This window comes from Ischnura elegans, chromosome 3, assembly GCF_921293095.1.
Source record: "Ischnura elegans chromosome 3, ioIscEleg1.1, whole genome shotgun sequence".
NCBI lineage: Eukaryota > Metazoa > Arthropoda > Insecta > Odonata > Coenagrionidae > Ischnura > Ischnura elegans.
Genome location: NC_060248.1, coordinates 43525890 through 43543173, shown reverse-complemented (window position 1 = coordinate 43543173; position 17284 = coordinate 43525890). Strand labels below are relative to the sequence as shown.

The 17284-nt window shown below is 37.2% G+C and overlaps 1 protein-coding gene and 1 long non-coding RNA gene across 2 annotated transcripts in view; one reads left to right on the top strand and one right to left on the bottom strand.

Moving 5' to 3' along the window:
- Positions 1 to 17284, bottom strand: part of LOC124155712 — a 97425-nt gene that overhangs the window by 66434 nt on the left and 13707 nt on the right. The gene's annotated exons all lie outside the window — the stretch shown is intronic.
- Positions 11149 to 13499, top strand: LOC124155711 (piggyBac transposable element-derived protein 4-like). Its single transcript, XM_046529757.1, has 2 exons — positions 11149 to 11618; positions 11759 to 13499. The coding sequence occupies exons 1-2, from the start codon at positions 11501 to 11503 to the stop codon at positions 13459 to 13461; spliced, it is 1821 nt and encodes a 606-aa protein (XP_046385713.1). The 5' UTR covers positions 11149 to 11500; the 3' UTR covers positions 13462 to 13499.

The following is a 17284-nucleotide window of genomic DNA, read 5'->3' as shown; positions in this document are numbered from 1 at the left end:
GTATAAAAGAAGTTTTCTTGGGTATTATGGAAGTATGGTGACATACTACGGATCCCATAGATGTAAGAAATTCATATGAAACAAGCGTATCAGGTTGAGCTACAAGGTGTGGTTCTTTAACAGTGCAGCTGCATACCTAATCGACTTCGAGGCCTACCAGGGAAAAAAAGCATAATGGATATACGAGAAACGGTGCGAAAAATCAACAGCTCTGATGTTATGAATTCTGGGCGATCTCAGAGAGAATGCACGGCACCTGCAGTATAATATTTTACACAGGTTGCAAGCCTTTACACAGGTTGGCAGTAGGTATATTTCTAGTTCATGTAAAATGACATTTTTCACATTTATCTGGTTACCACAAGGAGAAGAAAAGACGCTTTCATTTTGTTTTTTCAATGACTGATTCTCCTGATGGAGCAGAAGGTATATAATGGCACTGTCACATTCCGGAACAATCGATTGCCCGAAGAAATCTCACCCCGAATATCATATTTCAACAGGAGCCACGAGGAAGTTACGAGTACAGGTGCGATGAGGAATCATCTATAATCCTCGTTCAATGGGTGAAAAATGGGGTTTTAATGGTGCATCAACACGCTATGGTGTGCATCCTGGGACTAGCTTCGTAAAGTACTCGAGTGGTGCCAAATAGTAAACTTCTGTGACGAGACCAATGCAATTTGAGGTGTACAATGAGAAAATGAGTGGTACTGGCCTCATAGATCGAGGAATAATTTGCTACGGAGTGGGCGTGCGCCGTGAGTAAGTTAGTGACCAATTTTTACGTGGCTTTTGGGAGTCTGTGAACACAACCCTTGGATTTGGAGGAGTGGACATATCGTAAAGGCCGTTTTACACGGGGCACGGAATTGCGCAGGTTAGAGATGCATTAGTCTCTAAAATGGCGCGGAATTACGCGAATGCATAAACGAAATTAGAACAGGGGCTATTTTGCCGTCTCGCATCCACGAATTCTCGCATGTGTTCTAGCAATTCACCACACGACGCAATTTTGATTGCGCCTTCGCACGTACGTCAGATTGCGCAATTCCGTGTACCGTGTAGAACGGCCTTAACTAGAGGTATGGAGGCTTGTTGTTCAAGTATACCCAGTTAAGTACGGAACTCCCTCACATCAGAGACAACGGATGAGGAAAAATACCGGACGCCGTGCAGCAAATATACGGTACGATGGCATAAACCCCCTTGTTATTTCCACTCAAAAGGGGAGTAGGAGAAAATGTGCTGGGGATTACTGCGTGTCTCAAACAAAAGCGAATGTAAGAAATGTAACGTTGGTCTTTATGTTGAATGTTTCGCTACTTACGATTCAAAATCTGAATAATAAAAAATAAATTAAATAGAGGTTTAGCCATAGTTGAAGGTGTTTGATTCTTCCCAAAATGCATTTAGCAGCGAAGAGACCCCGCTAACGCCCAGCGGTGCCATATGGCACCGGCATATAACTCTGGTTCAACGTAATATTTCGGGATAAAAATTTAGGAGCATTCTTCATTGGTCATATGTATCACATTTTATAAAAATGAACGGTATATGATTTTTTCAAACGTTGGGCCAGCGCCCAAAGGGTTAACTGAGAGAATGAAATTGAGATAAAATAAAGTACTCACTAGAATCATCAAAGATTCCTTCTAGAGCTTCAGAGACAACGAAATTTGAAAACCCGACGGTTTTTCACCCATAGTAACGAGTAATTTCACGCGGTAGAGAAACAGGTAGAAATATCGTAAATAATGGGATCAAGGTCCTTGCATTTTACATATTTCATTCAATAATAAGTATTTATTCATGAAATTGTTCTTCCTAAGAAGTGATGAGTAGGGGAGCATTTTAAGATTATTCAAAAACTGCAAAGTTAAGGGACGAATTATTCTTAAACTTATCCTCAGAGTATTCCTATCACCTCAATGTCATGCACGCAACGTACAATGTACTTGTACCCACACCCGCAATGGTAACAACGTGGTTTCATCCGATACCACCAGTGAGTTTAATAATCTAAAGCGAATATATCAATTGCTTGAAGATGCATATGTACCGTATGTATAAAAGTGATTAATCATTCATCGCTGTACGCAAAGTAATTCAAATATTGCCATCGACTGAAGAGCTTAAGTAGTAGTTCTCCGAACATGATAACTAACACGAAATCATGGCGTTTTGCGAGAAAGAGACCATTAGACACCTGGTGCCATCCATTGGAATTAAACTATATATTCATAAATTGCATCGGCGTTACTTTGGGATAGTTAATGATTTTTCTTTACAGTACTGAAAGAAATATCTGCAGAAAAAGATGTTCCTTGTATATGCACAACGTTATTGAGCCACTTGGTGTAAGTCTCACAAAGGATATTATCTACGCAAATGTTTACGATTTCGCTTGCGCCAATTTATCCCCTTAACTCTCCAGCGGATTTTGAACTTCGTTTATAGATAGATTGTTTCGCTCTTCAAGGGGAATTTTTTTAGGAAATATGTCAACAGTGCTTCCAAAATACCTGATGAATTCTTCCCTTTCCCAAGCAGCTTAATGGCGTTCGTTCCTTGTCCTCATTAACATCTGCCCCAGCCGGGAGGCATTTTCATAGCAGCGTTTATCCCCCTGACACCATCTTCTTCTTTTTTCTACATCTAGTAAACTTTGTGAAAATCTGTTCCTATCGTTCCGCCATACCTCTAATCAGTTCATCTCTTTGCCCACACCTTTTACGCTCATGAAAATCCTAAACATAAGCTTTACGAAGACGCTTCGCGCGTCGACGCTGTAACGACATGAAACGATTATAATAATTTCGGATACCTGCCGTCATACAAGCTTCTCTTCTGCAGTCTATATTTCCAAGCTTGTAATTGAATAAATACTAGTAAAATGTTAAGTAACTATATTTAAAAATCATGCTTAAAATGTAGTCATTATTATTCTATATAACTATAATTAAATGGCTATTATTCAAGAAATTCCGAGGACCAAAAAAGGTACGCGTTATCCTACTAAACTTAGAATCTTGTAGCAATTTCGTAGAATTCTCTAGCTAAGAGGAAATTAATTTTTAAGGCGCACGAAAAATTCCACATTGATACCAATTTAAAATATTTATCCTCCTATTTTTTCAATTTCATTTATTAAATTATTTTATTTATAAGTCGTCAGCGGTGGAAGCGGGCATAAGTCTTCCTCTACCAAAGTCGAGTTCGAGTCCCGCCTAGATTTAATCCAGGTCGTGAGTGAGTGCGATTGCTCTCTGTTAACTGTTGAAACCCCGATGTAGGTAAAGGCCTCTTACTGCTACTTGTGAGGGTAATCTAAATAAGTAATTGAAAACGTTACTTCCCATGCATATCATTAAAAGGTCAAAATTTTTAAGACAATGAAAAATAAAGGAAAGAATTTATCTCCATGCTATTTGAGAATGGTAATATAATACATGAAATTTTTCATCTTGTTGCTTTGACTAAAACAAAGCAAGAAATCAATAGAAAGCAATAGAAAAGTCAAAGCATTAAGATGAAAAATGTCCATGTATTACATTACCATTCTCAAATATCATGGACTTTCTTTGGATATCTGTACCACTGGAAATATCATAATAATACATTAACATAAAATACATCGTTTACGACATTTAGCTTCTTATTCCTCGATCTTTCATTTGCAATTGGTCAAAACTTGCTATGATGCGCTTGTGTCATTCAAAGAAAATGCCATAAGAGCAGAAAAGTCTTGACTGCATCCATTGACGAACGAAAGAAAAACTACAGAATCGCCGAACTTACAAAAACCTATCTATAAGAAGCGCTCCCCCACTTTTTTGGTTGAGATTACTCAAGGCCGTAAAAACTTGAAAAATTTGAGATGCTTAGAATGTATGAGATTTAACTAGAATGTTAGGTAAAAACGTTCATGCACATGAATAAAAGTTTTTCTTTCACTATTTGCGACGAAGTTCCCTTACTAATGGAATTTATAAATTAATATTCAATTTTGTCAAGTTTTCTCCCAATAATTAAAGAAAGAGTTGCCAAAAATCTCCTAAGATAAATATAGCCGATAAAAGAATAGACCTAATAAACTTTTTCAACGGCACACATAAGTTTTTAAAAGTTTTTCTCACGAATTTCGCGAACACACAAAACTTGTACTAGTGCTTGATTTAAATTTCTTTACTCATTTCCCGATTTAATTGGAATAGAATCCGGCATGCGTCATATTTATTCACCTCTTTAAACCATGCTTAAGGTAATGTTGCATTTTCGTCACATAAAGAACGTCTTACTCTAATATGATTTTTAAAACATGATACCTGGATCTAGGCATAGGTACCATGTTACAACAAAACTCACAACGACGAAAAGCTGTTCCCAATTTAAAAGAAGCACATGTTCTACAAAGTGAGCCAACCAGATCTGGTCAGGGTAGCGAAAGGGCTAAAAAATAATTCAAAATACATGCTTGGTTTTATTAAGCCGTAGGATATTTTCAAATAAATATAACTATTTCGTATTAGTTTCCTTTATAACCTCGACTCAATAGATATTCCATGCAATTTACTCGGCGTTAAACGACAAATCTCACTGTTTCAATAGTGAAGGAGCAGGAATTTCAAGGACTCCGTTCGTCTGTTACTTCATTACCTCATCTCCCAGCAAAGCTTTCACATCTCCGATATAATCACATAGTGTTAATCAATGGCATGTCTCTCATAAAATCAATGTCATTAATCACGTTATGACGCTCCTCTGGGAGTCGCATTATGGACACCCTGTCTCACACTCGTCAAAAACTTTCTCACATGAATTGTGGGAAATCGCTCCTTAATCCTCCAAGGAATGACGTTATCTATCAAAGATGATGATCATGGATGTAGGAGGTGAGAGATAAAACAAATAAGATAAAATCAAAGATCGTTGCTTGTGGTAGGAGAGGCAACACGAACGTAAAAATACTTTGAATTAACGAGACCGATTAGAGATTGAAAATAGTATAAAAGTGTAGTTTGCCAGGTATTTTTGATTGCCTACTTTCAATATTTTAACAAGGTAGATGACAGTTTTTATCGGATGTGTCTCCTGAATCGCGTTGAACATTATTATTTTGATTTTTACAAATTATCCCAATGCGAAATACGCTTAAAGCTACCGTTGAAGACACAACTGTAATCATAAATAATAAAAACTGCTTCATTGTCAGCATCTGAATATAGTTATTATTAAGTAATTGGTATTTAGAAATTCATTCGAACATCTACGCAATTGAACTATCAGGGACACGAACATTTCTAATGGAATAAATTAATGAGAGCATGAAAAGGGGAACTCCGCATTTTTTACGATATGAAATGACAAATCCCAGGTACTTCACTAATGAGCTCTCAAATGATTCTCAAGAATTCGAACTTCTGTTTTCGGAAAAGTAAATCGGAACGATTCACACAAAAAATGGGTAGCGGAAGAGTGGAAAATATACTGCGCGTCACTATATTTTCTCTTTCACATCAACTGATTTTTATAACTTTGCGCCACAGTACAATAAGATATAGAAAAAGATTTGATCTTATTTTCTTATTCTGGAAAGGTCTTTTTGCGACTGTTCCCAAGCTATCATTTTGGACCAGTATATTCCGCGGGAGATTTCTCGGATGAGACCACTCGGTGACAGTTTCGGATCAAATTAAGGACGATACAATCCGAATGAATTCATTTGATTTCGATTAAACCAAGAAAATGAAACGTCATTCAAAGTAAAGGACCATAACTTGAGATTTCCCAAGAAAGGGTAGCTTCTTGATTGATGAAAGGTGCCACATCTTCTTAGCTCTATCTTCTGAATATTCGTAATAATACATCACCTATTCCTTACCTTTTTTCTCAAGCACATCAAGCGCCTCAATAAGCAGAAATTATATGTATTCTCCTGAAATGATGACAAGGATGCAATGGGAACACCCATATAGTTCTCATCGATAAAACAATCATACACCAAAACTCATCCAAAAGTAATTACGGATTAAGAAATTTTCCGTGCAACAAATATCACCTGAAGAGATTTGATAAGACGCAATATTAATCAAAATATACTTCAAACCTCCGTCGTCATTCAACGGGGAAGAATGGATTATTTGCTATTTCAAAGAATTTGACAAGGGACATGATTCATAGCCAACGGGTCTTTCGACCACGCTCGTCTCAAATCCATCATACTGCCCATGTGCTTAGTCATTGCTTTTAGAAAACCAGCCGAAAAGAAGCAGTCTTTGTACGTCACGGGGAATAATGCAAGGAACAGCCATTCAATATAACCTTCCTTATTTCCTACGCACCTTTCGAGAACGAAGATATAGATCTAAATGGCATCTCAAACAAACCCATAATACGAAAAAAGCAAGGCTATTTCCAACGTTATCATAGCATTCATTTTACAATGAAATAAACATGAAAATGTATTATTTTTGCGGAATCAAAATAAAATTTTGTCAAAACTCATGGTATTCCGAGCTGATGGACAAAATCAGACACCGAAAATCACTTTATCCTCGCGGAGAAAAGCCAATGCTAATCTATCCTTCCAATAAAATTGATATTGCTACTGAATTTTATAGAGCAGCTTTTCCTATTTAAAATGTAAAAGGCGAAAATTTATAAATTCACCTACCTAGTGTGATTTTCCGAAATATAAGGATTGGGTTATGGCTATCAAAAGTCAGAACACAAAATCACGTCTGACAATACAAATAAATTCTGTAAATTTCAAGCTTAACATCATATGTGACCATTAGCATACCAGTCATGTTAGCTGTCATTTGTGTTAGCATAGAAATTTTGAAATCCCTCGAAGATGGCTACATTATATGCATATGTCAACAATTATTTTGCGAGAAATTCCTCTTCCGTTCTAATCTAAAAAATCCCAGAACAGGAAAAAGCATTTTAATATTCGTAAAATAAATGCCTACAAGCAGAACCTCGCGTAAGATAAAAAAATTGTCATTGCTTTGACTGCAACCTGTTCATTAACGTCGGAAAAAATTGTTTAAAGGCCTTACATATTAACGCGTCTTTAGAACACCCCGTATATTTTCGAGAAGAGTCTCGACCTGAATTATACATTAAGTAGGTTAGTAGGCTACTCCCTAGAGACGAACGTCAAAAGAGTCTGGGATAATCACTGACCTATTCTCCACGATAAGGGACTGCGGATTATCCTACGGGAGAACTATCCCGGAAAGGATTTTCTTCACGGTCTCGAAGGATTTATGTGAAAAAAAAATAGGCTAGGAAGGGGAATAGGTCGTCTAGAAAACGTGATAAAATGCCACCTCACTGTCACGTTTCAGCACCATAAAAATTACGAAGAATCCTCCGATGACGGCGGAGCAGAGAATAACGCATCTAAAAGCCGGATGGTGCTGTCAAGATAAACGCAGAAAAAAACCTCTGCTTCACCTCTTTTGGTTCCTTTATATTACCTCCCGCTATATTTGACTGAAGCTGCTTTGCTCAGCACATCGATCACAGTTTTGAATCTTACAGATCTTATCCTTGGCATCCATCAATCCTTTCTGTCACCTGTCCTTCATTTCACCAAAATACCAGTGTTTGTGGTACATGCATTTTCAATTTTTCTTGCGACAACTATCAAATGTCGCATACATTTCCTGTGAACCAATGTTCTCTTTCCTCTCTAAGTTTAGAGTCATAACCAGTCATCACTAAAAATTAGCGGTTGATTTGAGTTAAATTCCTCATAAAATACTGACTTAATCATAAATATATAGAATTCTGTCAATGACTTTCGCATTTTAAATTGTCTAAACAATTAATTCAATTATTTTATAACAGGCACCAAGAAAACATTTTCAACTAAATGAGAAACAAATTTTTGTGCACCTCCAGCCCTGGGAAAAATAATGCTTAACGCAACAAGGGTATTGGTGAAGACGGAAGAATACCATCCGCGTCTTATACGTGAATCCGTCGAGATAGCGAAAAGGCCAAACAACTTCAATACGGAGGATGGATATAACCTCGGCCGCATATGGAGAGGGTTACTGGCCCAATTTAATGACCAACGGCTATCGCCTTCCCTGAAAATTCAAATCGGGTCAACAATGGGTTATTGAAACCTATATAAGCTCGGGACGAGAACGGTTTCCCTCCCATTCTCTTCAACGATTACCCCTCTTAGAAGAGAAAACAAGGGGAGTCAGGTAAAATAACTTAGGAAAGCTATGATGGAAGAGGGCGTAAGAAAATTATGTACGTAAGAAAACATAAGAAATTAGGGTGAAATTAATTTAAAAAGTTTCCTTTGTTGGAGATTATCATAATAGTTATTGGAAATTCTACCCGGATGCGAGCTAGATAGACATAAAAATTCTGCCGTCACATTCAGAATAAACACATGTAACTCTTTCAAAAGAGATGTTTAAGACATCTAGATACACATTATATTCGGTAGTCGTGTGTTTATGGTAAATTCTATTTACCACACTGTTAAAAAATTCCAGGAGAATAATCTGGAATTTTCACGGTGAATTCCTTGTCAATAAATTGCTTTAATTCAAATGTCATCAATTCACCTATTATTTTAAGAATTCTCCAATAAATACTGTTGCTTCTATTTTCGTAACTAAACTTTTTTTACCGTAATTAAGGTCCACTAAAACTTTAATCTGCGTTGCGTCCGTAATTAAGGTGTCAATTATATTTCCTGGATCTTATCTTACGTCAAAGACACCCTTACGATATTATAAAAATTACAAATATGTTTCAAAAATTGTACTACTCCATTTTCAAGTAAAGGAAATAAATTTCAAAAAGTTTTTGAAATGTAGCGAAAATTGTCACAGCAATAAATAACTATGAAAGAAAAGAGTGACTGAGTGACAAAACGCTTTCTCAGTAACTAAAATTGACAAAATCCAATAATTTATATATTGACAAAATTAGCGGGGCAAACAGGTAATGGGGATAGGCATATCTGTAAAAAAAGTAATTACCATAAAAACCGACAACATTAAAAATCAAACATAAAATGTTGAATCAAAACTTTTGGGCTATGTCGCCGCGTCAGATTTTGGGTGGCCCCAACGTTTCCCGACCGATGGTGGTCGCTTTCTCAAGGTAATCTGAAGAGGTGGAAATTTAAATTCACATATATAGGTATACGTGTCAGGTGGTGGGGGGAGGGGAGTGAGAGGTTGGAGGAGTAGGTTGTCCATTATTTTGGCCGATTACGGGTTGCCAAGTTGTTTTTCTCCTCTTTAGATATTTCTATTGCTTCTCTTACGAGTCTCTGTTTAAAGCCTTTCACTCTCGCAACAATTTTTGCTTCCTTAAGGTCGATTGTGTGGCCCAGCGCTGCGTGTTCGGCTACCGCGGACTTCGTTGACTGCCCCTGTCGAATTGCTCTCTCGTGCTCCTCTAGACGTGTTTTAACCGATCTGCCTGTTTCGCCGACGCGGCGACATAGCCCAAAAGTTTTAATTCAACATGACGAGCACCCGCGAAAGTTTTAACGAAGAATTACAAACATAAAATGTTTCGTGTAACAAAATTTCTGTAGCCCTATTAAATTCAATATGAATGTTAGGTACCTACTATTAAATTGTAGAGTGAATTATGGATCACCACCATTCGCTCATCGTGCTTATTCCTTGGCAGGCCTTAGTTATATCCTAAAAACGACTTCAAATATGACTGCAACGATTTTGGATTAACTTTGCGCTATTTTCTTTCTTATAAAAATAATTGAAACGTCATCTCCGCTTCTAGAAAACAGGATTTGGAATGGAATAAAAATTATTTCAATATAGATTAACATATATATCCAAAATAGATAAATTCTTAAACCAAAAATTTTCACGCTAATGCTAATAATCAAACTTATCGTACGTATAACTGAACCAACAATGTCATGCTTTAATACGAAAATACAAGTATCATTTTAAAATATAACCGGATAGGTTGGATCGCTCTCAGATTAATTAGTTTATTACTTTCCCAGCTCTTACCTGATACACACAAGACCCAATCAAAGAATCATTAAGAAGGGGAAACAACAGGACGATTTGTTGCAATATCTTTGAAAATAAAACAATACCGGTTTGACCGAGAGATACGATTGCAATGATCAACTCTGTTTTAATACTTTTTGAAGCGACAGAAAAGAGAAAAAGAACCTGGAGATATTATAAAATAAAAATTGAAAATGGAAATAAAGGTTAACGTCGATCACTTTATCGCTGGGTGGAAGGAAATTGAATGAAAAATAATTTCAGTGCCAGGCATACCGATAATAGATGAGCTTGAGATATGTAGGGATCTTTAAGAAAAGTCAACCGAGGTTGCATGCATATTTCAATTTAAAGAATTTTATAAAAACCCTCTAAAAATTAGAAACTTTAGGTGCTTTGATTCAATATGGAAAAAATAAGAAAACTAATTAATTAACTTCCGCAATCAGAAATTAGTGCATAGAATTATCAACGACTTGTTTAAAAACACATATTCAGAACATACACACGAGTAGGTAAAAGGGACGGCCAATAACAAAAAAATGAAATTCATAAGTTGAGTTTAATTTGATATCTTACCAAATCGACAATAGTTACTTCATACCAATATTATACAGAAGAAAAGGAAATTTCTAAGAGCATTTCCTCCACTTTTTGATCTCTCGTTAATTAAAAGTTTAGACTAAAAAAATGCCATACCACAAAACAGGATAACATCCTGAGAAAAAGCTCGTCGGGGTGGATGAAAACAACCGGATGAAGCGGATTGGAGTTTTAAAATAAGGGTGTAAAAGTTTTGCAAGTCGCCGAGGAAGCAGTTGAGAGAACCCTTTTATCTGAAAAAATAAGATAAGGGATTGGTGGGCATGGACAAAGAGACTGGATTATAATGAAACGATTTTGGACGGCATTGGATCTCTGTTGAAAAGCGGGATTAATAAGAAACACACACCGTGCTGCCTCCTCATTTTAGATCAAGACTAACTAAAAATTACAAGAGACTCAAGGCATTTAAGTACATTGACCGCATTCAAACTGTATAAGAATTCCTTTACCTTGGCCTGTGGTACAATAAAAGGCTAAGTTTCGCGTTTAAAATGGCCTTTAACACTTAGAAGCCCAAGCCCGAGCAGGGCTCGGGTTGCATATTTCCTCCCAGGGACCCGAGCCCGAGCATAGCTCGGGCTGTCGGATTAAATTACTTAAAAAATATTCCGTGTTGATTTTCTCGGTCCCAAACAATGTAACCTATTCATTTAGCTCCTTGCCCTTCTTATATCGACGGTACTGCCATTTAGCGGCTTCTAAATGCACTTTGTCGGATTAGGAAATGACTCCACAATTTTCACCAGTTTTCGCTCTACGGGGCTGTGAGTTCTTAGCTTGCGTGCGACCGCGTTCAACGTTGTGCGACGTATGTGTACACTTCTTGCTGAGGTTGGATAGTTTTTCATTGGAATATGGCACATAATTTAGATGAAAATGATATTTTAGAGGCCTTAGAAGAGCCTACCTTGGATTCTGGCTCTGAAGGAGAGATTGATGAAATCGCCGAAGATCCTGAATTTCCACCATCTGGTAAGGCCTTCGACTAAAGTGAGGGAACTACTTTATTTTCGTGCTCTAATTATAATTTGTAATACACATATTATATTATTAGTTTTATTGTTGTTATTTATTTCTAACGCTGGATATCTTTCTTTGTAAACATACTGTAGATAGCAGTGATAGTAGCTCTGACGAATCTGGTAATGTACCTAGCCAACCAGCTCAACAAGAGAGTTCTTCATCGGCAGTTCCACAAGGGAGGAAGCGGCAACGTGTTTCTGCTGAAGCGCTACGAAGAATACAATGTAACGCAGATACTGGCTGGTCGGACGAGGACAATTTGCCTATTATCCCAGTGTTTGAAGAGGAAAGTGGTGTAACGGCGTCAATTGATGCTGCTTCATCTCCATTTGAATGTTTCGAGCTATTCTTTCCACCATCCATTGCAAAACACATAAAAGTGGAAACCAACAGGTACGCATCATCTGTCATTGCAAAAATAAGGCGAGAAAAAAGGGTAGTCAAAAATAGCCTATGGAACTCATGGCAGCCCGTGAAGATGCACGAATTTTATTTATTTTTTTCGATTGTTATTCATATGTGCTTGGTGAAAAAATCTAAACTCAGAGAATATTGGTCCACCAACAAATTTGTATCAACGCCGTATCCATCGTCTGTTATGAGTAGAAATCGATTTGCCGCTATTCTCTCAAATTTGCATGTAAACGACAATGCTACCTACATTTCTCGAGGAAATGAAAATCACGATCCTCTACACAAGATTCGTCCTTATTTTGACCATCTAGTTGAAATCTTTGCTTCGTCGTATGCGCCATCTGAAAATTTGACAATTGACGAAGGGGTTTGTGGATTCCGAGGACGTGTACATTTTCGGGTTTACATGAAGAATAAGCCTGAAAAGTATGGAATAAAACTATTCATTGTTTGTGACGCTGCATCAGGCTATGTGCTGAAAATGGAGGTATATTGTGGGAAAGGCAACGCAGACAATTCAATCATGCCACTCTTTCAAAGACTGCTCCAAAACTATTTTGATAAGGGTCATACTGTTTATTCAGATAGGTTCTACACCTCACCTGCGCTGTTTGATTTTTTATGGGAGAGAAAAACAAAAGCTGTAGGGACTTGCATGTCCAACAGAAAGGGGTTGCCAAAGCAAACTGTGATAAAAAGGAAGCTAAAAAAGGGGGAAACAGCGTACATGCGGCGAAAACATTTATTGTGCCTGAAGTGGAGAGACACCCGTGATGTTTTGCTCTTATCGACAAAACATAAAATGACATCCAGTTTGGTTCAAGTCCGAACCAAGGAAGGACTTTTGATGAAAAACAAACCAGATGCCATTTTGGACTACAATGTGAATAAAGTAGGAGTGGATAGAAGTGACCAAATGATTGCTTATTACCCATTCAAACGTAGGCAGTTGAAGTGGTGGAAGAAACTATTTTTCCATATGTTCACCATGGCCATAACTAATGCCTATGTGTTATACAGGGCAACTCGAAGCAAGGAGCAGAAGAAAAATTTGCATTTGTCAGATTTTATGCTGAAGATTGGAGAGGGATTACTTGTGAAAGGGACAACATTAGCTAAGGAGACATGCTCTACAACAATTTCTTCAAACAGACTTCTGGGTCGACATTTTGCGGAAAAAATTCCAGCCACGGAAAATAAATCACAACCCACTAGAACCTGCAAAGTATGTGCTGACAGGGGAAAAGCCAGTACCGGAAAAGTGTCAAGGAGAGAAACAATTTGGTGGTGTTCCTGTTGTGGTGTGGCATTATGCATGCCAGATTGCTTCAAACTTTACCACACAAAAGCAAATTATATCTCGTATGTGAATGACTAACTTGACAAGACACCGTGATATCAATGTCAGGATTTTTATTTTTCTTCAAAAAGTGGTTGTATTGTATGAGTCATATTCATTTTATTTATGTTACAGGAAGTTCGATCTTTTTTTACATTAAAGTATAAGATTTCTTCTATAAAATATTTGCAAAATAATTTTTTTTTCTGGTTATCCAAATAAACTATGATTTTATAAAAAAACAACAAAACCCCCGGGTTTCTGGCAACCCGCATATGAAAATACCCTGGGCTTCAAAGTGTTAAGTGTGAAATAAGCAATGATTTGTGCGCGAAAAACAACCAGTTTTATAAAATATTGCCCAAATAATAGAAGCTCCTACTTGACCTATTTATGCACAATATTCTTATTCCGTGTAGAATAATTTTTCAGAAACTTCTACAGTTTTGCTCATAAATCATTTACAATAATATCCGGCTATATCCGTTCATTTTAATTAATACACTTCAGTACGATATTAATGTTTAAATTATACTTTAAATTTAACTAGCACTTTGACTTTATCTGATAAAGAACATTTTTCCAAAAATAGGATATAATTTAATGAATACTTCATTTTGGTAATGGCTTAAAGTTTTAGTTAAGATTGGAATCAAATAAAGACCAAGACATTTTACAGTTATCCAATATAGAAAAAAATGACATCTATGAAACTTTATGATACTGTAACGTCTGATATTTAATTATTGATGTTGATTTTGTTAGTTAGTTGCTGATGAAAGGACAGGGAGGATTGCGGAGGAGAGATATTGGGTTAATTGTTCGAAGTAGTGAGGCAAAAGGATTGCATATTTAAGAAAATGAAGAGTATTTGGAACAAAAAAACATCTGATTTTAAAGAGTTTCATGTCTCAAGAACAACACATTGTCTTACCGGCAACAATTGTCTTATCGGCAGAATTTTCTTTGTATCCACACCAATAATTAGTCCCTAAGATCTATGGCCAAGTTTGATCCCACCGACGTGTTTTATCAGATGTTGATATACGACCAGCATAAAAAGTTCTTAGGTGCGAAATGTGGATTAAAATATTACTGTTTTAGTAGGATCCCGATAGGCCATTGCCTGGCCCCCGCTATAATGCAGCGATGGGCCATATCAGTGGCAAGAGAAGTCTTCAACAAGTTTGAAGAGCAGTTGATTCCTTACCTCGATAATTAGTTTCTGGTATTGCCACCAGATTACTACGAAGCCGAGGCAATTGTTTATGCAATGTAAATCTTTCTCAAAGATAACCTAGGAATCAGTTTTAATGACTGTGTGTTCTAAACCCCTCTCATCCTTCAGTCCTTGATATACCTTGGGGTTGGTGTTAACACGGTCACCAGCACGATCCGGCTAACGCCGGCGGCGCTCACGCGTGTGCATTTAGTAACCCATAGTAGAGCTGATAAAATTATCTGCATTATAAACCAGATGACCAATATCCAACACGCATCAGGCTTACCCCGCTTGTGGTGTATTTGGGCCAACTTAGGCAGAAGTGAAACAGCAAGCTATTAATAAATGAGTTAATTAAATTATCGACCAACGACAAAGCCAAAAATCGATCGATAACGAAAAAGGGATACCTACCACTTGGTCGCCCTGGTCTGTGGTCTTTAATTTCACACGACAACGCCCAAATTAAAGGTCTACGGTCGGCGGAACATGACATTCTCGATACAACGGAGCCGGTGTCCCAACATGCGTCGAGGGAATTGGCCCTAATTCATTTAAACTTGAGAGAAGGCAAAGGAACACCGGCCCTGATAGAAACGCTACGCTGTGGGCTGAAATCGAAAAACGCCAGCCAAAACTTCAAAAACATTTTTATTTTTAGCTAGGAAAATGAAACTTAGCAGGAAAATTTAAAAATAAAATTTCACTCATCTTGACTGTTCAATTACCTGATTTAATTTTCCTGTGCCCAAGCGTCAACAAAATTTACGAGGTCAAAGTCAAGAGAAACGACTACACTCGAATTAACTAGTGTATGGGAAAAAAATATCACAGTTTTTTCATTTATAGTTCTTCCTCTTCCATTAAGTGGTTTTTCAACTATTTTTATCAAGCATTTATCATAGATACATAAAAAAATGCAGTTGCCTATTTTCATACAATTTTTTTCACATACACGTTGAGAAAAAGAAGATAATTCTGCCGAGTTTTGCCAAGTGACTTATACCATGCTATATAACCAAGCTTCTAGATTGCAAGTATAAAGTGAAATATTGACCATACCACCGACCCCGAATTTTAAATCGTTTTTTTGAGCGTGCGGTCGACTCCGGTTCCGGCCGAGGGCGGCGGAGAGTACGGCTACGCGACGCGCCAAGCGTGTGGATGCGATATGGCCACATTCACTTTTCTGCCTCGATATGTTCATATTTTAAAGATTGGAATAAGTCGCCCCAAAGTTAATTTAGTAAACCATGCCACAGATGACACATATATTCTAATCGCGGGGCACTACAAAGAAGACCCTTTATATAACTGCACTCAGATACCAACAAAGGGTTTGCACTTGCATCGTGCACTTTGTCTACAGGAAAAGGTGTCCTTCTTTCGTCGGCTATCTAACCCTTTGTTGCCAGAACTAAGCCTTAACTGGTGTTGCACGGCATTCAGTCCACAACTCCTTTTATCTGTTGGTGCAGTTTCATCTCCCGTGTTGGATTTAAGCACCATGATCTCCAAGGCCTCAAAGCATTAAAACCGCAGAGCTGAACACTCACTTTTCATTCTTGTATATTCGCTTAGAATTCCCTAAAACATACAGCAGCCATAATCCATAATAAATCTGGTTACAGGCCAGAATAAATTTGACAAAATGGTACGCAATAAATGTTATCACTCCCGTTATTTTTTGCTATTTCATCTCTCCTAAGTTTCTCCTCCTGAAAACCACTACGGATGCATCGTCAAGGTTATTCGTCAGCCAAATTATCAGCAGCGGAATCAAGAAGAACTTTATATCATGTTTATGGCATATGATTAAAAGCTAAAATTCTTACTTAAGTCTGACAGCCTGCGATTGATAGAATGCAGCGTTTTCTTCTATGGCGTAAAATAAAATAGGTGCGATAATTGACTCATTTATTAGAGAGAAAATTTTAAAAATTTTGATAAAAAATAACTTATAATATAAAAATTATCGACGGGCTTTACAATTCTCAAAATCTCACCTTAATATAAACATATATGAAGATCAGTATGGAATTTTCATCCAAAAGTAACGGCTACGTATGCAGAATATTCTAACTCCGTAGAAAACAATCGCGAAAGTAAGTATTTCTTAGCCTCACGTGTGGAATAAAAATGTCTTTCGTTAATGAAAAACGACAGAAATTGTTTTTATTCAAAAACAATTTTCACAACAGGTCAATCTTCAGCAATTTTCTCCTGTGAAAAAATGGCTTTAAGTTTTCTACTAATCATCTGCGTGCTTATTTGAGCTTATTAAACATTATAAACGTATTTATTCTCGTGCATGGGGACAACTTATGCGATTGCTTGCCAACCCACTGTAAATAGTAGAAATCAAAATTACTCTTTCACGATGGCTAAGCATTGAACCGAGGTAAACTTTGGGATGTGGATGAGGGTTAATTCCATGACTAGGTAATAGATTGAGCACAAGCAAATCAACTTTACAATAAAAACTGCGCTCGCTCAAAATCAAATAGACAGGTATACCCCAAACCATGCTTCTGACAGACAACGTCATCAAAGCTTCCAAAACCTTCCGTTTATACAAAGCGCCCTTCATTAAAGGCGACAGAGGCAGTGACGCCAATTTGAAACGAGGCTATGGGAAAT